Genomic DNA, 22,905 nt, shown 5'->3' on the forward strand with positions numbered 1-22,905 from the left:
GGAAATTAGATAGAGCAAGAGTCAGATAATACTGATGGGAGTAGTTCGTTGTGGGAGACTTCAATTGTCAGAAAGACAATCACCTTGATCTAAAGGATGAGTTTCTAGAACATTCCTATAGCTGTTTCTTGGAGCAATATGTTGTGCAACAGATTAGTAATAAATGTATCATTGATTTAATATTGTGTAATGAAGCAGTGTTAATTAATAATTTTACGGTAAAAGCCCTGTTTGGAAATAGTGATCAGAACACCATTGAATTTCATGTTAAATTTGAAAGTGACATACTCCAGTCAAATCCTTAAACCCATACAAAGCTAATTACATAAGTGTGAGGTAAGATCCAGCTAAGGTCAATACAGTAAATAATCAAAAAGGTGTGTTGGGAAGCAGGCAGTTGAAATCATTTAAAGAAAAATGTTCAATAAAAATACACTCCATGGAAAGTAAGAACAGAACATTAAACAGAACATTCGTTTAATAGTTAGAGTTAACAACAATGAAGATTGGGAGAGTTTTAGAAATCAGCAAAGAACCCTTAAAATTTGATAAGAAGGGAAGAATAAAAGGTGGCGACTGAACGTGTTCGACAAATAAAAAAACATATTATGAACGTTTATATAAATATCCAAAAAGGGCAGTTATGACTGAATTAAACTTTGCTACCTCAGAAAAAGAGACAGGAGAAATTATCATGAGGAATGAGGCAGAGATATTTTGTATCTGTCTTCACAGTGGAAGACATAAATTTCATACAAGGAACAGCTGATAACTTAGGCATGGAAGAGTGAGGAAATGACTATCTGCAGATAGAAAATAATGGAAAAATTTAACTGATTAAAACCTGAAAATGCACAGGCCCTGATTCCCTACACTCCCAGCACTCTACAAGATCTGCGGAGATTGTGTGTGCAAATGCAATAATTTTCTAAAATTTCTTAGATTAGGAATGGTCCTATCATTTTGGAAATTAGCAAATGTTACACAGATTATCACACAAAGAAAACAGAGAGAATACAGTTCAGTTGGGCTAACATCAGTCATTGGGAAAATGTTGGAATCAATTTTAAAGAAAGTCTTAACAGTGCAATTAAAAAGCATTGTACGATTCAGGCAAAATAGTATGGTTTTATTAAAGGGAAATGCAATTTTATGAATTTATCACAGTTCTTTGAGGATGTAACTGGTAGGTTAGATAGAGTGGAAACAGTAGTTGTAGTACACCTGGACTTCCAAAAGGCACTGCGTAATGTGCAAGACAGATGTTAATAAGCAAATGGAGAATTGACCAACATTCAATAGTAAGAGTCCAGGAATAAATGAGGTATGCTCAGTTTGGTCAGCAGTGAATAGTACATTGCTGCAAGGATCAGTAGTATGGCCTCAACTATTTTTTAGTAGTTAAAGATTATAAGTCTTACTAAAATTCTACATGCTTTCAATAAGGCCACATCTGTAGGACTGCATCCCATTTTGGTCTCCATGTTTATGGAAGAAATTATCTGCATTGGAGACACTCTAGAGAAGGTTTACTAAATTGCCATTCTGAAGAAAGGTCACTAGACCTGAAATATTAGCTTTGCTTTCTCCCCACAGATGCTGCCAGACCTGCTGAATCTTGTTGCCAGAAATTTCTGTGTTTGTTACTGAACTGGTCCCTAGAATGAGGGTACAGTTTTCTATGATAAGAAACTGAGTAAAGTGGGCTGATATCCTTTTGAGCTTAGAAGATTCACAGGCATTTTCATTGAGACATCCAAGATTCTGAAGTGACTAGATAAATTTGCTCATGAAAGATTATTTCTGTTGAATGGGGCCTTAAAACATGGATATAATATAAGGGTCCAAGTGAGTGGGAAGAGTCTGTAGGGGTTGGAATAGAGGTTATGAGGAACAATAGGATGGTGGGGAAGGCAGTAGGTGGTATGAATGGGTACTGGGAGTGTGTGGAGGGATGAGATATGGAGCTAGTTTATTGTCTCTTTTTTTCTTTTCATACCTTTAACCAAGTAAGGCCTGAGGCAGGCCTTCCACCAAGCCACTACTGCATCCAGCAACATCCACATTCTACTTGGTATCACCCATCACAAATACTTTTGATATCTGAACTCGGAATAAAATTATCAACATCTGGAGCAATTTTTTAAAGTCCCAGATATGGTTTTTGGAGCTGACAATTGTCCTGACTCTAAATTACTCAACCAGATAAGGAAGTTTCAGTTGTTGTCTTCATCACAGCCATATATATTGTCCCGTGAAAGCACTGGAGGTTGCAAGTGCCAGATGGAATTTACAGGGAGAACCATCAATATCATATTGTGTATCTTTTCAAAAATAAATTGTACATACTTGTAATCAGATGTGGAATCTGTTTCCCACAGCTATGATCATACTCAGTTGTTTGTGCAATTAAGTGCACAGATTCAAGAGCAGACAAGACACCCATCAAGGCATTTTCTTCATTACAAAACACATTTATTTTGAATGCAAAATTGGGGAGTACATTTGTGGCTGTATCATATACCTGTATGCTCTGCAGAATCCAGACCTCACCTGCATAGTTTATTATTAATCTGAACTTGACCAGTTGAAGAGATGCTATGCAAAGGTGAACATGCACAGGATGGAAAAGTGTAATGTTTCTTAATAGTCTAACATAATTTAGAATTGGCTGAAGCCTGTACAAGGTAATGTAATCATTGTCATGTGTATCAAGTGAGGAACTGAATGAGGCAGGGAAAGATTTTGGCAAAATTAAAAGGGAACAATCAGATAGCAAAATAGGTATATTTGTTGTGCGGTCAAAAGAATCAGTAGTCATTAATTAAATCCTGCACATTAACAAAACAAAACAAACTGGCTAGAAAAGCAGTTCTGAAATTGTAAATGTTGCTAAATTACATATGTTGACTTCATGTACTGGAATCATGTTTTTTTTTCTGTAACTCAGCATGATAGAAATATTTTGGATTGTCTGCCATTAGTCTTTTGATTTTTTTTAGCACTTTTTAATATTCAAGACCTAGAATAGTGGTTTAGTTTTCAATTTAACTACACTTATTCATTTAACTGCATCAACAATGGAAAAAATAATGTTCTCTTATCATTCTGACAATATTTATGGCTTCTAAAACAAATGATTTTGAAAAACCTATGAATTTTTAAAATGGTTTTTCAGACTGAATTGCACTTAAATAGTGAGAAATAGAAAAGATGCATTGAGAAAAAGGTCCAGTGGCTCATAAGAAATAAATGCTTCAGGTGTCTGATCAGCTAATATAATAATGAGGTGCTTGTTTCATACTAATGGAGTTCCAATGGCTATTGAGAAACTAAACTTGCTGGCTGCATAGTATTTGGGATTAAATGTGTTATTGTTGGAAATTGGAATCCCCTTCGGAATCTGTGTTCAATTTGTATTTCATATCTGGTCTTTTCTGTGAAAGGTAAACCTCATTTAACTGCTATAGTAGTATCAGGTGGCACACCATCCAACTATGAGTGAGAGTTTTACAAAGCAGAAGGTTTTGTTCTTTGAAGAATTGAAAGCTAACTCACAAATGGAGATGGGCAACAGGATGACAGGGATCGGACATCATGAGTAGCTGTCTTCTGTACCTCAGATTGTGGTGGAGATGGATCATTGTTTCTTTGAAGAGAGAGTAAATAGATTTTTTTTTATTCAGCATAGGATTCAGAGATTATCAGGGATAGGTGGGAATGTGGAATCAGACATACAGATCAGCCATTATCTTATTCAGTGGTGGGGCTATCTTCAAGGGCTGAATGGTCTTATTCCTACTTCTAATTCATAATTTTGTGTATACCTAAGTAAGTTAATTATCAATAGAAAATAAGCTTCACCTTTCAAGATGGGAATGTGTTTTCCTGGGAGGAGGTAACCAGTTCTATGTCTTTTTATTAAAGTTTTGTCAGAATGTTCCCATGGTAATAATGTAAACTATTCTTCAGGTGATCCTGATGCTTCAGAAGAAACCATAAATCTTGCATGTACTGTAAATTACTCTTAAGTAATATATAATAAACCTGTGTGCTGTTTCTTAAGGTTGAGCCTTATCAGTGATTTAAACTAATACCACCAAAAAACATTGGTGGCAGTGAAACTATCTACTGTTTTCCAGTCTCCTGTTATAGCATGGGGAACAAAAATGAGGATTATGTCCATTATAATGTCAGGCACTACCTTACATATTTTGATTATCTCAGGTTTAGAATTGTGCCACACTGGCTAATATCCAAATCTTGATAAAGTAACTGAATATATAACAGTTGGAACTCATTGATCTTATTTTATTCAGTTAGTACTTAACTCTGCCTAATCATACTAATTAATAAACACACTGTACATCTACACATTGGTGGTTTGACTGATATGAAGGAAAAAAAACAACTTCTAATTCCATCCCTACTTTCTCACCAGTTGACTGCCCAACCAACCTTCTGTTCTAAGCACTTTGCTCTTGATGAATGTTCCCATTTGTGTCTTTTATCTTTTTGTTCACAAACAGGAAAGGGAGCAGGTAGGAGAGTGTGCCAGACAGTCCCTGCCAGGTACCCAAGATCTGACAACTTTCCAATGTGCTGAAAATGAAGTCTGTATTGACTGTCAAGTCAGGTTACACAATTCCTTTCCTTATTACAGTCTTTGAGGAAACATCTTCAGTTCCTAGACTTTTCACATTTTAACAATCTTTTGCCTTTTTTTAACAACATGTACAATTGTATTTTTTCTTTTCAATGCATATCAGTTCCAGAGCATTTCTGTGGAGAAAACAAAAATGACCAATAAGTCTCAAACTGTCACAGTTACCACGAGGTTAACCCGATGTATCATTTCCCTATTAGCCGAATGTGGAGGCCAGTTCAAAGGTGAAGCATCTGGAAGGATTCTGTCCCCTGGTTACCCTTTCCCCTATGACAATAACCTCCGCTGCATCTGGACGATTGAAATGGATCCAGGAAATATTATCAGGTACTATTGTATAGTCAGTGAAAATATTGTGCAAGAATGATTCTATTCCAAAGCAGTTGTGAATATGTATTAATTGAATGATTCATGTTTAGTGTTTTCCTGTTTAATTACTTGAAAGATCTACATTTTAGTAACTCAGAATTTGTGAGGATCAAACAATAGCAATAATTTAGCAAACTATTTCTCAAAAATGCATTTCTAAGGTTTAAGAATTGTTTTTGGTGAAGGATGAGTTCACAAATATTTTACAATATGGAGCTTTAGATGTTAGTTGTCAAGAAAATTTTTTTTTTCAGTTTTTGAGTACCACTGAAATGCATTATGCCCCAGTTTCAATGACCCATTACCAAGAATAAAACAACTTGTCAAGACACCTCAAAATTAGAAAAAACAATTAGAATACAATAGATTTTGAGTGTTAATTTGTTGGATTCAGTCAGATTCCATGTTCACAATTTGTATGCTGGAATCTTATCCCTTTCACATGTTTCACAAATAATTAGTATTATGCAGAAGTAAAATGTAATGCCATGTAAACTGTGTTTTAAGAGGTTGTACTGAGGGCAGGATTAGCATTCTAATCCCTGGTTTTTGAGTGATGTTGTCAACGGAGTGACGACCTGTTCTTCCAGCAATAATGTATGCTTAGGAGGACTGACATAAGGAGACAAAATCAGAATTAGTTTGTTACTGATAAGCATCTATATGTTGAAGCCTATTCTGTAATGCAATTGAGTCCACTGAACAATAATCCTTTATCACCACATAACAAATAAACCCGATTTTTAAAAAATAACTAGCATACATGTAACATAGTCATTTTGTTTTATTTTCCCTCTGATCCTTTTCTTGCACTATTCTCTACTGTTTCCCATAAAGTCACTTCCACCACTTTATTTCTCCATTTTTGCAGCTGTTATATTACTTCTGGAAGTCTGTAGAAGTTTTACGCTCCCAAATCTAATTCACTGACTTAATCCTTCATGGTTGTGAATGGTGGCAACAGTTAGGTTTGGTAAGATCCTCAATGAGGATAACTGTGGTGGTAAAGGTAGGCATGGCAACAGAAAGATTTACCTTCCTGGTTTGTGTTCTAAAATATGAACTACTTACCTCATAACCATGTGAGACTCAGTACTTACATGAGACAAAGCATTTTAATATGACCAGATGAAAATATTTTCCCTCTGAAAAGTAAGCACTGACAACTATTTACACTTGATATTTAGTGCTTGGTGCTTATTCATTCCGGAGTGTAAACCTAATCTATAAAGAGAGGATGTAATGCACCTCATTTTATTGTTTTCAGGGTACTAAATGGAATATGTTTAGGTTAATTCAACCTGGTTTCTAACATATGGAACAAGCAGCCCACAAACAACCAGAAGAAAGGATGATGTGACAATATGAAGAATTGATTTTTTAAATTGAAACTTTCCACTGCATTTACTTTTACTTCATTTTTTTTTATTGCTTCACTTATTTTCAAGTTATTAAGAGCAGTTATTTTGTACATTGAACAGAAAACAGAAAATTAAGCTGAAAATTAAATAAGTTTATCTGACAACTAGCAATCAATTAAAACCAATTACACTTGCCCAAAAAGCAACAATATCAATATAAAGATTTGAATTAAAATACTGTATTTCATTCACAAGAGAATAATGAATAGCCAACTGGCTATTGCTTTCCTGAAAACTGAGCAGATGATAATTTGAATCCAAGATTTTTCTTGTTTGGCCCACTTGATGTTGTATTCAAGTAACCCAATAAATAAATGAGTCGTTACTTATCTGAAACAAATACAAAGTTCCTTAAATGTTCACAATATGGCCCCAAGCTGCTTGGAAGACTTCAATTGCAATTTTCACTTACAATGGATGCACCTTCTGTTGTACAGTCTTCTAATTTGTACCAGGTAGTGAATATCTAGCTCCCTCGTGAAGAATCGTTGTAAGCTGCTCATAAAACCACTCAGGAAATATCTAATTTTCTATTCTGTGAGATGAAGAAAATAAGAAAGCTTAAGGCTACCAAAAGGAAATTGTAAACTGAATGTTCTCAGATGTGGTATAACCCAGATTTTAAAATGTTCTGAATATATGACATGAATCTCACAGAATTAGAATGTCTTTTATATCTGTTTTCATTTTACAGTCTTCAGTTTCTTGCTTTTGATACTGAGGCATCTCATGATATTTTACGTGTATGGGATGGTCCTTCAGAGAATGAGATGCTTCTGAAAGAAGTCAGTGGATCTCTTATTCCTGAAAACATTCACAGTACCCTGAACCTCATCACAATCCAGTTCGATACTGACTTCTTCATCAGTAAATCAGGATTTGCTGTTCAGTTCTCCAGTAAGTAATGCGTAGTACTTGATTCTTTAATAGCTTAATCTCTGCTTTGAAGAAAAACTATGTAATTTCTCAGTTGAGATACTAATGGTACAATTTTAAGGTTATTGGTGTCATAAAGTAAATCCAGTACAAGGACATAATTATAGTTATTTTGCTTTTTTTCAAATGGTGTTTGTATTGAAAAGGGGCAGATTGCTGATCTTTCTTTGTTTCAGTTCAAAACTTTATTGTGCCTGTTAAAAGACTGTGCTTATGTCCAATCAATAAAAGATAAAATGGTGTCTAATTATTAGTATTAGTGACATCGATAATGAATGTATTGAATGGACATGGCCCTACTATCCTCCTACTTTTCTGGTCTCCTACATTTGAATTAACTACAATGAGATTTATTTTCTAAAAATTGCTCTTTGATTTTGTGTGCATAGTAATATTTAGTACATATGCAGAGTTTGAATCTTCAGTTATCACCTGCTTAAATTCTGAACTTTTTAAAAGTAAACTTTCCTTTACAGTAACAAAATATAATATCCCGATTAGAGGTTCACTCTATTACAAATGAAATGCAAAATAAAACATAAGTAGGAAGTAGGAGATAAACTCTGCTGAAAATTATGTGGATTAGTGGTGCTGGAAGAGCACAGCAGTTCAGGCAGCATCCAACGAACAGCGAAATCGACGTTTCGGGCAAAAGCTTTCATGAAGGGCTTTTGCCCGAAACGTCGATTTCGCTGCTCGTTGGATGCTGCCTGAACTGCTGTGCTCTTCCAGCACCACTAATCCAGAACTTGGTTTCCAGCATCTGCAGTTATTGTTTTTACCTTGAAAATTATGTGGTCAAACTTTCTTCTTGCTCTTTACGAAATTGTCAGAGACTAGACATGATTGTGACATCTTTAAACAAAACCAAACTAACCACTAGTCAATAGCAAATGACTATTAAATTTATAAATCTTGTATGTGCAGTGTGACGAAATTATTCTTGATGTTAGTCAATTGGATCGATACACTCATTCCTAATATAATAAGTCACGGTGTGGTTCGGCATTTATTTCACCTGTTGCTATGATTTACAAACGGAGAATTTTTGCTCCCAACGAGACCAGCAGGGTGACTTGCACAGTGATGGACTGTCACTTTCCAAATGTTGAGTTTGCTAAGTTACTTCCATTGGGAATAATTGTTCTTTCTGTCCTTCAAAATTGAGCTGTTTTTTGTTTTAAAAAGAAGAAACTTGCCACCTTTACATACTCTTGTCATAGAGAAACATACAACTGATGTACTTTAAAATAAAACACTCTTAGTTAACTTCAACACAGCTTTTAATGGAAATTAAGCCTTTGCATTTGTAGATAATTTCTAATCAAGCTGTTCAGAGATTTTTTACACACCTTTTGAGAAGGGGGGAATTGAAATCAGGGCACCTATTCCAGAGGTAGAGGCATACATTACCTCTGTAACATAAGAGCCCCGAAAGGACTAGCATTCACTCGGTTTCGGCGAGGCAGGGTGTGTGTAATTCTCCTTGAATCTGGGACCCTAGATTGCTTGGCAATGCTGACAAGTCATTTGAAAATGTTTTTTTTTATTATCAACTGGTTCAGATGCACTTCTGGATTAACTGGGATTTAAACTTGGACTTTCTGGGTCAAATGTAAGGACAGTGCCACTGCACCACAAAACCCCTTTATGCTCACATTTATATAATACTTTTCATTACTGTCAGACATTACAAAGCATTTAATGACCGATTGAGTATTTTTGAAGTAGGTCCTGTTGCGATTCAGGAAATACGGCAGCAAATTTGTGCACACCAAGCTGCCACAGAAAGCAAAGTAATGATGGCCCGATAAACTAGCTTTGCCATGTTGTTTCAGAACAAATGCCAGGGCATCAGAATAACCTTCAAGTATTGTTTGAAATAGTGCCATGGGTATTTTATGTTTACCTAAGGCAGTTGAAGCTTCATTTTAACATCTTATCCAAAACATGGCACCCCTGACAGAGCATTACTCATTCAGTATTGCGCTGGACAGTCAATCTTGATTTTTGAGAGAGATCTTTCAAAAATTAGTAGGAAATTGCTGCATAGAGAATACCAGAAGCAAAGCAAAACCATGTTAATATAGTTAACTGAATGGAATGGATCCAATCTAGGAAATTTTGCACATTTTACAATTTAGAGGTCAAATTGCAACTTTAGCTCAGAGGACCAGAGTTGATTAGTGTTGTCTGTTGGGAAAAGAGTGGCAGCACTGTCCCTTGAACAGTATGTACTCTTTCATTTTTCTGTTTTTTTTTCATTAAAATCAACTGTTCATTAGAGAGGCAAACCAATGTCATTCCTCTTAATAAACTGGGGAACTTTGGAGACAAGTAAATAACTATGTAGTTACTTAATCGACTAGGTTAAAGCATTCTAAAAAGTAGGAGAATCTGAATTAGCTGTGTCAGAACATTGAATTCAATGCAAAATCAATCAAAATTAAGAGAGTGAGAGAAGATAGAATAAGAGCTATAAATTGGTAGCACTGTTGTAGCTCTGAATTGAAAGGTTCTGCATTTACATCTCAATTCAGGGCTTCAGCGCAAAAATCTGAGTCTGAAACTTCAGTGGTGTGTAGATGACAACTCTGAGGTGCCATCTTTCAGATGAGAAGTTAAACTGAGATCCTGTACACCTATTTGGGTGGATGTGAAGAAGAGGTGTGAATGTTTTAAGATTCTGGTTAATATTTAACCAATAATTGATACAAGTAAATAGGTTACCTGGTCAATACCATGTTGATACTTGTGGAATATGAATTGATTGTAATGTATCTAAACTTAAAAAAAAACTCCATTGGCATAAAGCACTGTGAGACAGCCTATCGTGAAAAGTATCTGAAGGAATGAGGCTCTTTGTTTGTGTAATTTAATGTTCAGGTAGTTTCCCAATCATTAAGACCTATCTTACTCCAAAATAAGGTACACTGGAATGGACAAACCCTAACCTCATCTTTCAAATTTAGACCGTCTCCCTGAGCAGCTCTGTTCTGTTCAACACATTTGAGTGGTACATCAGGCATTGAGATCTCATTAAAGGAGCAATGCACTTCAGTTGAGAATTTCTAGATTGTTACTTTTAAATCCACATGTGTGGTCACCAGTTGTTACAGTATAGTTTCCCATAAACTATGGTCAGCATTGCAGTGGGGCAGTTATTTTTATACCAATATCCAGGCTAATATCAAATCTAATGAAAAGATATTGAAAGAAGCTGAGACCTTCAAACAAAATTTTGCATTGATTTTTAATTGTTCTTAATTTGTGAGCATTGATGATAAGGTCAGCCTTAACTCTTAAGCAGGAGATGGCAAATGACATCCAACCACATCCTTCAACATTTTGGTTCATACAAAGCATGGAAAGACACCAAAATAATTTCAGGAAATAGGTGAATTGTGTCATTGGGAAATGGATAATATTTACCTTTTAAGAAAATATTGAATGCTGAATATTGAAATGATGAGAAAATAAATCACATTGGAAAAAATATTGTGTAGGAACTTTCAGCAATTTGTGGGAATCCCATCAACAGATTATGTAATTGTGGGGTCATTATTAAATAGTAACTGTTATGAGCCTTACTACTTGAAATGTTGAACATCAACAATGTCTATCTTACCCTCAAAAATCGGGGTAACATGTACTGAAGATTTTAGTGAAAAGCTTGCACTATGAAATGAATGTAATATCTAACAGATACAGTTGATTTGAACTTTTATCGTTGGCTGGAAACTGGAATGGAAAATCAAGCAAGGTGTGTAATGAGTCATTTATCACTGCCAGCCAGCAATACAAGTTCAAATTTACCCCACTTTCTTTAAAACTTGTTGCAGGTTGTAAACTAAGACATCTAGTTTGATGTCATTGCATTTACTCAAGGAATGTAATCATTTACAGGTGACATGATATATTATGTTGATCGAGGTGAAAAATGGAAAATATTACTGAAGGTTCATTTCTCCAAAAAGGAACTTTCCATTTCTGTGGAACAGCATAAATAACAAAAAACACTTTACTAACAACAGAGAGAAAGGCCAAACCACAGTGTATTAATGCTGGGAGAATTGCATTGACATGCACAAATTAATGCAAAGCATGGTAGAGCAGACAGATACACGATACCAGTAATTGTAAAAATGCAGGGGATGCAAATGGGAGGTGTGGCAGCTGGGACTTCCCTGAAGTCATCTGAGCACCAGACATGAGCTACATGAGTCACCAATGAGAATAATGGCACCACCAATATCACCATCACCTTCAATCTTGCTCCCTCTGCCTCAAAGGCCATCCATGTAGCAGGAGCATGATAGAAACCTAAAGTGGCTCTTTTGTAAATCGTGTGAGAATCATGGGTATGCCAGCTGCAAAGCAGACTCAAGCAAGCAGGCTGCCTCCACCTCACCATGGTCTACAAAGGGAGCATTGCATGGAAATGACTGGGAGTGAAAGCTATCACATCAGGGAGAGCATTAAGTGGTTCCTTTGGCTTTGTCTCACTCGTAAATATGTATTTTGTTGATACCAGAACATACCAGATATTGACAGCAGACATGTGACTATTGGTTTTTAATGGAAAAACTGGAAAAGAAGATTTGATGAAGGGGATCAAAAATCTTTGAAGGGTCAGTAACACAACTAGATCATCCATGACCAATATGAATGGATCAGTTAAGGGCTGTGTCTGCAATGGTTTCTTTTTACAGGTAGCTGGTGGTGAAAACCAAATCAGGCAATCCTTCCAGGTAAGAAGGGCTCATCTATAACATGTCTGGGTTAGATACTTCCTGATGATGGCCTCCTGATAAACTCCTTACTATCTACAATGGTCTGGCCACCTCTCTGTACAGCAAGTCCCCTGCTCTCCATGTTTCTGTTGCTGTTCCTTCTCCTGCTTCTCCGTTTCCTCCATAAGTTGCATCCATCGAGAACATTGCCCTCATATTTCTGGAGGGTCGTGCTACAGAGAGTGTCGCAGACCATACAATGTGAGAGAAGAGGCAGAGAGGCTGATGAATTTGTGGGGATATTTGAGAAGTTTAACCAAAGATTCGGATAATGATTATATATTTTTTAAAAGGCATTAATGAAAAAAAATTGTGGATAATATGGGGCTGTGTGGGGCACCGGAATTAATGAAGCTGCAAGGGCTTAAAGCTAGAGACCTTCTGATCATATCATTTACCTGACTCCATTGTTGTCCTGGGCCACTTTTGAAACCTGTGAAAACTGAGCAAGTTAATAACTTAATTATTTGGCATCAATGGTGGCAGAAGATAAAAATACAGAAATGGAAATTAAATCACAGAGGAGCTTTGGTTGCATAAATAGAAGCAATCCATTAGGGTATTAAATAATAAAAATGTACGGTTAACTATAACAAAGAAAAGGCTACAGGACAGTTAAGAAACCTGCCTTGTTACATTGTGCAGAAAAGGACAAAATTAGGAATGAACACGAAAGAGGTTAGTGAAATTTGGGAACACCAAAAAAAAGTAGCCAAGAAGGAATTGAAGTTGGATGATCATTGTTGTGGAGAGAGGATGAAAGAGAGAGAGGGAATGTGGTGAGACCAGTGATGGAAATGAGGGAACTCTAAGACTAGATTGATATGGTAGGGACAAACTTTAATTCAGTGAAATTGGGACAGGAATGGTTGATTGACAAAATAAGGTGGAGGAGGATGATCAACTAGCATTGGAGAAATGCAAGTAAATTCAGAGCAACTGAAAGAAGACAAATGAGGAAACTGTTAAAATTCCTAATAGACATAGAGAATGTTAAAAACACCATCCATAGTACCCAGTAATACATTCTGGCTGTAAATCAGGAAGAAAATAACATAGCTAAGAAAAGATGCCTTGTGTACACCCAACGGTTTGTTACACCAAATTACTATACAAATATGTAGGTGAGAAAGTGTTCCTCACACTTAATAACTTTTGCTATTTTTCCCCAAAAAGCTCTGAGACAACCTTACATTTCCTTAAATGCTTGTCATGTACTATCATGCAGCAATGAGACACAACTTCAAACCTGCAACGTATGTTTAGGGCTGGTTTCCCATAGAAAACCTGAAAAAATACCTTGCCTGGCAAATGCTTCAAGCACCAATCATATTTACTCATTTGTTAATTTACTCCAGTAGATAGGCTGGGCATTAATGTGTCACTGAACTTGCAAAATACATTTGCAATGCACCAACAAGAGGGCAGTTGCATTGAACTGAGAGGCTTTACATGTTTTAGATGATGGAACTGGGTGAATCACTAAGGAGAAGAAATATTATCTGTTTGTTCTATCTCTTATACCTTCTTTTCTTAATATATTTATCCATTTCCACTTTAAAAGTAACAATCAATTGACAATTTTGTTGCTTCTTGGAGGGCACTCAAATCCTGACAACTTTTGATCAAGTATCAGGTGTTGTATCCTTGACATTTTCAATTGCAAAATGCCTCACAATTAGAGCAGACAGCAATTACTGATTGCTGTGTTATTGCTTTGCATAATCTTTGCAGAGGCTTCTGCATATTAGCACACAATGCACAGTGATCTTGTCTGAAATCCTTAAGGTAAACTTTTCCAAACTTATTTTTCTTTCCTGGTGAGCTGTATATTTCCTGTCATTCTGGAGTTGCAAGGTTGGCAGAAATTGCTCGAAGAGACAATAAACTGCTGTTCAAATAAACTGCTGTATGGTTCCTAAGCATTTTGCAGAATAATATTTAGACATGTCAATGTCTCTGAGTTGCTACTTGTTTTATGCTTAAAGCTAACAAACAGAGATAATTTGAGGACTGACATGGTACACCATTTCTCTGCAGCATAGTATCGTTCTCATTATATTGTGACCCATCATTGTTCTTTTTCATATTATTTTGAAGAATCATTCATTTGGATTGACAATTTCTAAAAAAAAATTGTTTTACTTTGTAGTTTAATTTACTTATGATGTAGATATAATAATTGAGATGGAGCTTGATTTTCTTTTTCCCGGATTTGTGGTGGAAAATGAAATGAGCCCTGGACAATTAGTAGAAGTTGCTAGAAAGTGACATCTGTGCTGTTTCTCCAGGATTACCTGAAGATTTTCTGTCATAAGTACGGTGGGAATTAGAAAAGCTGGCACTGAATATTACACTGTACATAAAAGGTCATAGATTTTGTTTGGCTTTAGGTGAACTTCTTAGTGTAGTGGAGAAAACACTTGTAACACCCACTCTCTGTCCCAATCTGAGCACTGGGCTATATTAAAGGCGAGATCTACTTTCAGCTTCAACGGTGAGCATACGCATGTAGCATGAGCATTCAAAGATAGCTCACTTTACTATAGAAGAAGAGGGTGGGAGTCAGCTGCAAATTACACTTGAGCCAAATGTTGGAATTTAAGAGGAGGGAAAAATAAGCCATTACAATGATCTTCCAAACGAGTGAGTCCCTGTTCTACACAATACTGGAAGAGCAAGAGGAGCATCAGAATCCAGATGCTGTGAAGGTGAAATGCAAAGCAGAAGACACAATTATTCCTGTTGGTGATACGTTGTATTTATTTTGCGATGATTTTGGGATCTTGGTGTTCACAATGAAATTGAAAAGAAATTTGGGTGGATAACCTGGCATAAATTTTGTGTAAAGTTAACATGAGTGCATTTTGGTAAATTCTGAGCTATAATATCTTCCACTCGTCCAGCTCTGTTTTGATGGGTCATGTCAAAAATAAGAAAGAATAGAAATTGAACGAGCAGAAGTTCCATCTTAAACATTAATGATACCATTACGAATTATGAGGACTTTGAGCTTTTGTGAGTGTTTAACTAAATGGACATGTTCAATTTAAAAGAAAAGATTGCAGCAAATGAGCCAACATTATTATTGTAAATAACATAGCTCTGATTAATCTCTAGGCTCGGTGGCAACCGCTTGCCGTGACCCTGGTGTACCAATGAATGGGAGTCGGAATGGAGATGGCCGAGATCCTGGGGATACTGTCATTTTCCAGTGTGAACCTGGCTACGAGCTTCAGGGAGAAGAGAAAATTGCCTGCATTCAGGTGGAAAACAGGTACTTCTGGCAGCCCAGCCCTCCTGTTTGCATCGGTACGTGATTTCAATTGCACTTTTTATTTTTAAATTGTTTTAGTAGTGACAAGTTTTAATCTGCTTTAAAATGTGGAAAATTTGTCTGTGCATTTTTATTTTGTTGCTACTTGCTGATTGTACAAGCATAGACAGTAATGACAAGAGAACATCCTGGAAAAGAAACTCAATAGGTTGGCAGCATCTGTGGAGAAAGAATTGCAGCTCACATTTTGAACTTGATGTGACTTGCCTTTGCAACCCTCAAACTCAATAATGTTTGGAAAATAGAACAAACAGAATTAAATGTGTTTCAAATTCAAAGGAATTGATAAATCTCGATTTTGCTTTGTCAACTGTAGATCAGTGTAAATGTCAGTCACTTACCTGTACTGTACATAATGAAAAAACTAAATAAAACTTAGATGGAAGCACCTCATTGAAGAAATTTAATCAACAGTTCTTTTGAGAACAATTTAAAAAGAAGTATTTATTCATTGGAAGTGCTGTGGAAAGCCTTAAAATCTATGTATCGTGGGAATGATGTTCAGGAACAAGAATAGGTTCAGATCTAATTTGTGAGCACGATGACTTAAATGAGGAGCTCCAAACATGAAGGTTAACTTGACAGTTTGGGAAGATTAAGGAGAAATTTGATAGATTTGTCTAGAATTATGAAAGGATAGAAAAAACACTTCAAAGCTAATTAACAAGTCACGAATAACAGACTTGGAAATGAGATAAAAGGACAGACTACAGGACAATGCACTTAGAAATTTGACACTCTGTGGAATTCAGTGCCAGAGTGAATAATTGAAGCAGAGACTATGGTAAGATTTAAGATTAGGTTTGCCAGGTGGTAGAGGAAAGGCCGAGTTAAGAGGTTGGATGCAAGTAGCTGGCCAAATCTGGAATATTGCTGATCTGATGACGACTAGATAACAACAAAGACATATGAGGGCCATCTGCCTGTTTGTGTGAGAGATTTTATGGAGTCTATAGTATTGCTTCCATTATTCATTAATAAAAATGGTGTCAATATGAGGATGCGGGATAGACTTCAAGTTATTTAGCTAAGTGGTGTGCTGAAGCTAGCTGCCAGAATGTTTTATTGATCATATCATTTTAGCTGTATTTATTTAATTTAATACCCTCAGACAGTTGTAATTCCTCCAAACTAATTTTCTCCCATGATAATATTAACACTCTGTGAGGAACTTTATGGTTAATCATAACTCTCTGCAGCTGGTCACTTTTAAGTGGTGTATTTATGGCAATATGTTTTCCAGTGCCCAATTAAGTCTGATTTCCCTCTGAAGTGCCTTAGGACATTTTTATACTCAAAGCATGTGAGAGAAGTGCAATTTGATGTTCGTTTTACATCCTTCTTTTTAAACATTGCATTATTGTACGTTGTCTCCCCTACTTGTGAGTGCCTAAAAGAACATGATAACAACTTTGGTCCACTCTCACACAATTAATCATACTGTCTTGTAAAATTCTGGTATTATGGTAAACAAAATTTGAAGGAAGTGAACCTCCATATGCCTTTGAAATAGCATGAATGTTGTAGCAATTTGTGTAATAGATTGACCTCCACAAAAAATTAATTCAGCTTCACCACAGTTTCAAGACTATTATGTGCGCCAAACTTGTTTCCTGCTGCTGTGATTCAATCATTTAAACACAGAAATAGTTTGCACTACTCCATTACAACTGTCTTAGAGTATTAAATTAAATAAATACTACCCCTCAGGATTTGGGAGATACCCATCCCACTTCTGGATCACCTCCCTTCACCTGTGTTGAGTTCTGGTGCCAAATGGTCCTGATCAAATCTAAGCCAATTAGCAAGAAGCCGTTTATTGGTTAGTGACATTTAATAGCACCATCTATGATAGCTTCCATCACTGTGTTGATGACTGAAAGCATGTTGCTGAGATGGTAATTGGCCGGATTGGATCTGCTTTTTATGGACAAAATTTACAGAGGCATTTTTGTACTTATTGGAAAGCAGCCTATGCTGTCTCTATACTGTAACAGCTTGTCTGGGGAAGAGTTGTTCTAAACCTCATATCATGAACACAGCTGCCAGGATGGCAGAGCTCATAGCTTTTACTTTATTCATTGCATTCAGCTATTTCTTGATAGCAAGGGAAGGCAGTGAGGTGGAGTCCCTGTCATCTTCCCAATACAATGCCGTTTTACTGATGGCAGGTAAGGTAGAGATCCGCTCTACCACCCAGATGTGCTTTTACGGCTTCCTCCTCTTCCTGGCACATTCCCAGCAATGGCTGCCACTCCTGGTGGTGCTCCTGGGATTGCTGAACTTCCAGCTGTCTTTATTGGCAATCAGGTCTCCTCACTTGAGATAACAGCTTTATTAATACAACACTTTCATGTTAAGTTGATAGTTCCTGTTATTTCACATTAATCAACATCAACATTGTATTCCAGAGCTATCATTTACTTCATTGACTTCAGAAGACAGTTTAAATCAATGACAGTACATATCTGCTAACTATATTTTCCCCAGGAAGGAGTCATCTTGCTGGTTAGAGACCCCACCTATCTAGCTTAATTTTAAAGGCAAAAGTGAGGACTGCAGATGCTGGAGACTAAAGTTGAGATTGTGGTGCTGGGAAAGCATAGCAGGTCAGGCAGCATCTGAGGAGCAGGAGAATCGACATTTCGGGCAAAAGCCCTTCATCATGAGTTTTCAGTGCCTTTTCCAGCACCATACTGTTGGCTGAATTTTATGGTCAGTGACAAAGCAACAGTGCCGAGCACTAAACTGAAAGAAAGGTGTCCAAAAATATCCAGTGATCTCTGTGTCATGCGTTTCCCCTTTTCCAAAAGCAGTTTAAATCAGGCAGCCAAGTTCAGGCAGCATACAACAGTAGTGAAGACAATAAATGAGTGAAAATCTAATCTCGTTAAAGTACTCTCACAGCAAACCTGAAAGTTAAAAGCACTTAATGTCCTCAATAATTAATTTACATTTTCTGATAGCAAATTAAAAGATTATAATTGGATTAAAGTGAAACAAAATAAAAGCAAGATACAACATTTATTACCCATTATTAATTGCCCTTGAGAAGGTCATCGTAAGCTTCCTACTTAAACTACTGTAGTTTGTTTGATGCTGCACACATCCAGCACACAGTATTCCATCATACTCCTGAACTGTGCCCCACAAATTATAGAGATGTTTCAGTATGTCAGGAGATAAAACACTTGCTGCATAATCCTCACCCTCTGACCTGCTTTTGTAGCCATAGTGTTTAAGTGGTTGGCCCACTTAATTTCCAATCAATGTTAAACCTCCTAATTGCTCATGATGGGTGATTCAGCAATATGATGCTGTTGATTATCAAGGTGAGGTGTTGAGATTTTTCTTTGTTGCTGATGGTCAATCAAGTCAACATGGATTTAGTAAAGGGAGGTCATGCCTGACAAACCTGTTGGAATTTTTTGAAGAGGTAACAAGTAGGTTAGACCAGGGAAACCCAGTGGATGTGGTCTATCTAGACTTTCAAAAGGCCTTTGATAAGGTGCCGCACGGGAGGCTGCTGAGCAAGGTGAGGGCCCATGGTGTTCGAGGTGAGCTGCTGGGATGGATTGATGATTGGCTGTCTAACAGAAGGCAGAGAGTTGGGATAAAAGGTTCTTTTTCAGAATGGCAGCCGGTGACGAGCGGTGTCCCGCAGGGTTCAGTGTTGGGGCCACAGCTGTTCGCATTATATATTAATGATCTGGATGAAGGGACTGGGGGCATTCTAGCGAAGTTTGCTGATGATACGAAGTTAGGTGGACAGGCAGGTAGTACTGAGGAAGTGGGGAGGCTACAGAAGGATCCAGACAGGTTGGGAGAGTGGTCCAGGAAATGGCTGATGGAATTTAACGTGAGCAAGTGCGAGGTCTTGCACTTTGGCAAAAAGAATAAAAGCATGGACTACTTTCTAAATGGTGAGAAAATTAATAAAGCCAAAGCACAAAGGGATCTGGGAGTGCTAGTTGAGGATTCTCTGAAGGTAAACATGCAGGTTGAGTCCGTGATTAAGAAAGCGAATGCAATGTTGTCTCTTATCTCAAGAGGGTTGGAATATAAAAGCAGAGATGTACTACTAAGACTTTATAAAGCTCTGGTTAGGCCCCATTTGGAGTACTGTGTCCAGTTTTGGTCCCCACACCTCAGGAAGGACATACTGGCACTGGAACGTGTCCAGCAGAGATTCACACGGATGATCCCTGGAATGACAGGTCTAGCATATGAGGAACGGCTGAGGATACTGGGATTGTATTCGTTGGAGTTTAGAAGATTAAGGGGAGATCTAATAGAGGCGTACAAAATAATACATGGCTTGGAAAAGGTGGATGCTAGGAAATTGTTTCCGTTAAATGAGGAGACTAGGACCTGTGGACACAGCCTTAGAATTAGAGGGGGTAAATTCAGAACAGAAATGCGGAGACATTTCTTCAGCCAGAGAGTGGTGGGCCTGTGGAATTCATTGCCACGGAGTGCAGTGGAAGCCGGGATGCTAAATGTCTTCAAGGCCGAGATTGATAGATTCTTGTTGTCTAGAGGAATTAAGGGCTACGGGGAGAACGCTGGTAAGTGGAGCTGAAATGCCCATCAGCCATGATTGAATGGCGGAGTGGACTCGATGGGCCGAATGGCCTTACTTCCACTCCTATGTCTTATGGTCTTAATACCTTGTCTTTGTTTGGAACAAATTTTACTTACCACATCAGACTAAGCCTAAATGTTGCTCGCATTTTGCAGCTCATGGGCATATACTGTTACTTGATGTGAGGACAGAACTGAATGCACACTGTGCAATCATCATTGGACATTTCCACTTCTCACAGTTATAGCTAAAGCAACTGTAGATGGTGGGCTAAGGACATTTCCCTGAAGAACTCAGCATCCCTAATTATAAACCAAGTGGCCCAGGTTATAGTCCCAGCTATGCCATAATATATCTGAACAGGTTGATTGAACTATCCCTGAGAAATGCCTGTAGTGATGTCTTGGGACTGTCTTGAGCTGATGGACCATCAGCAATCACAATTACCTTCATTTGGGCTTTGATATGACACCGATATTGGAGACTTTACCCCAGCTTTCTCTGATTTTGATAGGCACTCTTGATGCCCTTCAACAACATTTACTGTCATGATGTCAAAGTGAGGTGCACTCATCCCACTTCAGGAATTCAACTCCCTTTATTTATGTTGAGTTCTGGAACCAAATGATCCTGATCAAATCCAAATCAATTATTAATGAGCAGTTTATTGGTTAGTGACATTTAATAATATCAATGACACCTTCTATCATTTTGTTGTTTTGCTGGTGCAAGTATTAAGCACGTCTCTCAATGTTTTGAGCATATTGTTAAAGGTGAGATTGAGAAGCTAGAAATTATTGGTAGGAATGACATTTTTAGGGAAACAATAAAGCAGTGCAGAGTAAATTTAAGAGGTTAGGTAGAAGATTAAAAAATAAAACTTTAAAAGTAGTATATTCTGGTTTACTCCCAATGCCAAACCCAAATGAGGGAAGGAACAAAAGGTCAAAGGAGATAAATCAAAGGCTGAAGACTATTTTGGGGGTTTGGACAATTGGACTGTCTTTTAGGATGGAATAGACCTGTTCAAAAGAATGGGTCAAACCTAAACTGGAAAGTGACCAATATCTTGGCAAGGAGATTTGCTCATTATGTTAAGGGAGACTTTACACTGATAGAAAGGCTGAGTGGAGGAATTGTAAGTAGCAGTATGAATGGAAGGATTGATGGGGAAGTTCTGAATGTTAGGAGAGCTTGTCAATTTGAAAAGAAAGACAAGGGGGGGAGCAGGGCAGATGACTGAAGTGAATGTGGGGGAAAGTTTTGTGTACAGCAATCATAATTCTAATAATTTCAAAATGGTTATGGAAAAGTTAAAGCCTTCCATAAAAGTTGGTCTTCAATTGGAGTAAGGCAAATTATAATGGAATGAGACAAGAACTTTCAGCAAGTTGATTGGAGTAGACTGTTCACAGATAAAAGAATGTTTGACAATTGGGAGGCATTCAAAAGTGTGATGATGAGAATTCAGAAGCATTTTGTTCCTGTTAGAGTGAAGGGTAAGACTGGTAAGATTGAGGAATAATGGATAAATAAAAGCATTGAGGTCCTAGTTAAGAATAAAACAGAATCTTATTTTAGATATAGACAACTTGGTTCAATTGAACCGCTTAATTAATATAAAGAGTGCTGGGGCATTCTTAAGAGAAAAATCAGGAAGACAAAGATGGGATATGAGACAGCATTTGCAGATAAGGTGAAGGATAATCCAAAGAGATTCTACAAATACGTTGAGAGCAAGAGGATAACTAGAGAGCGGGTAAGGTCTCTTAAAAATCAAGGAGATCAACTTTGTATTGAATTCCAGGAGATGGGAGAGGTACTAAATGAATATTTCACATCAGCTTTTACTGTGGAGAAAGAAATGGAGTCTAGAGAACACAGAGAAATAGATTTTGATGTTAACAACCCTATCAACCTGGGTGGCAACATTCAAGGATCTATGTGCATGAACACCAAGATCTCTCTGCTCACCTACACTACCAAGAATCTTACCATTAGCCCAGTACTCTTTATTCCTGTTACTTCATCCAAAGTGAATCACCTCATACTTTTCTGCATTAAACACAATTTGCTACCTCTCATTCCAGCTCTGCAGCTTTCCTATGTCCCATTGTAACCTGCAACATCCTTCCGCAATATCCACAACTCTACTGACCTTAGTGTCATCCGCAAATTTACTAATCCATCCTTTTACGCTCTCATCCAGGTTATTTATAAAAGTGACAAACAACAGTGGCCCCAAAACAGATCCTTGTGTCACACCATTAGTAACTGAACTCCAGGATGAACATTCCACCACCTTCTGTCTTCTTTCAGCAAGCCAATTTCTGATCCAAACCATTAAATCACCCTCAATTCCGTGCTCAGCATTTTGTGCAAAAGCCTACCGCGTGGAACTTTATCAAATGCCTTACTGAAATCCATATTCACCACATCAACCACTTTACTCTCATCCACCTGTTTGGTCACCTTCTCAAAGAACTCAATAAGGTTTGTGAGGCATGACCTACCCTTCACAAAACCTTGCTGAGTATCCTTAGTCAACTTATTCTTCTCTAGGTGATTATAAATCCTACCTCTTATAACCTTTTCCAACACTTTACCCACAACAGAAGTAAGGCTCACTCACCAGGGTTGTCTCTACACCCCTTCTGGAACAAGGGGACAACATTTCATCAGAGGGAAATAGGTCTGGGTAGGTTACTCTTTGGAGGGTCAGTGTGGACTTGTTGGGCTGAAGGGCCTGATATCACACTGTAGGGAATCTAATCTAAAAAAAAATCTAATTTATTATC

The 22,905-nt window shown here is 37.3% G+C and overlaps 1 protein-coding gene across 1 annotated transcript in view; it reads left to right on the forward strand.

Moving 5' to 3' along the window:
• Positions 1-22,905, forward strand: part of csmd3b (CUB and Sushi multiple domains 3b) — a 1,933,688-nt gene that overhangs the window by 1,604,100 nt on the left and 306,683 nt on the right. Inside the window, exons 25-27 of the mRNA XM_072571243.1 lie at positions 4,867-4,993; positions 7,151-7,353; positions 15,306-15,497. Of these exons, the coding sequence (XP_072427344.1) occupies positions 4,867-4,993; positions 7,151-7,353; positions 15,306-15,497 (522 nt within the window). The remainder of the gene's footprint in view (positions 1-4,866; positions 4,994-7,150; positions 7,354-15,305; positions 15,498-22,905) is intronic.

This window comes from Chiloscyllium punctatum, chromosome 5, assembly GCF_047496795.1.
Source record: "Chiloscyllium punctatum isolate Juve2018m chromosome 5, sChiPun1.3, whole genome shotgun sequence".
NCBI classification, from domain to species: Eukaryota; Metazoa; Chordata; class Chondrichthyes; order Orectolobiformes; family Hemiscylliidae; genus Chiloscyllium; species Chiloscyllium punctatum.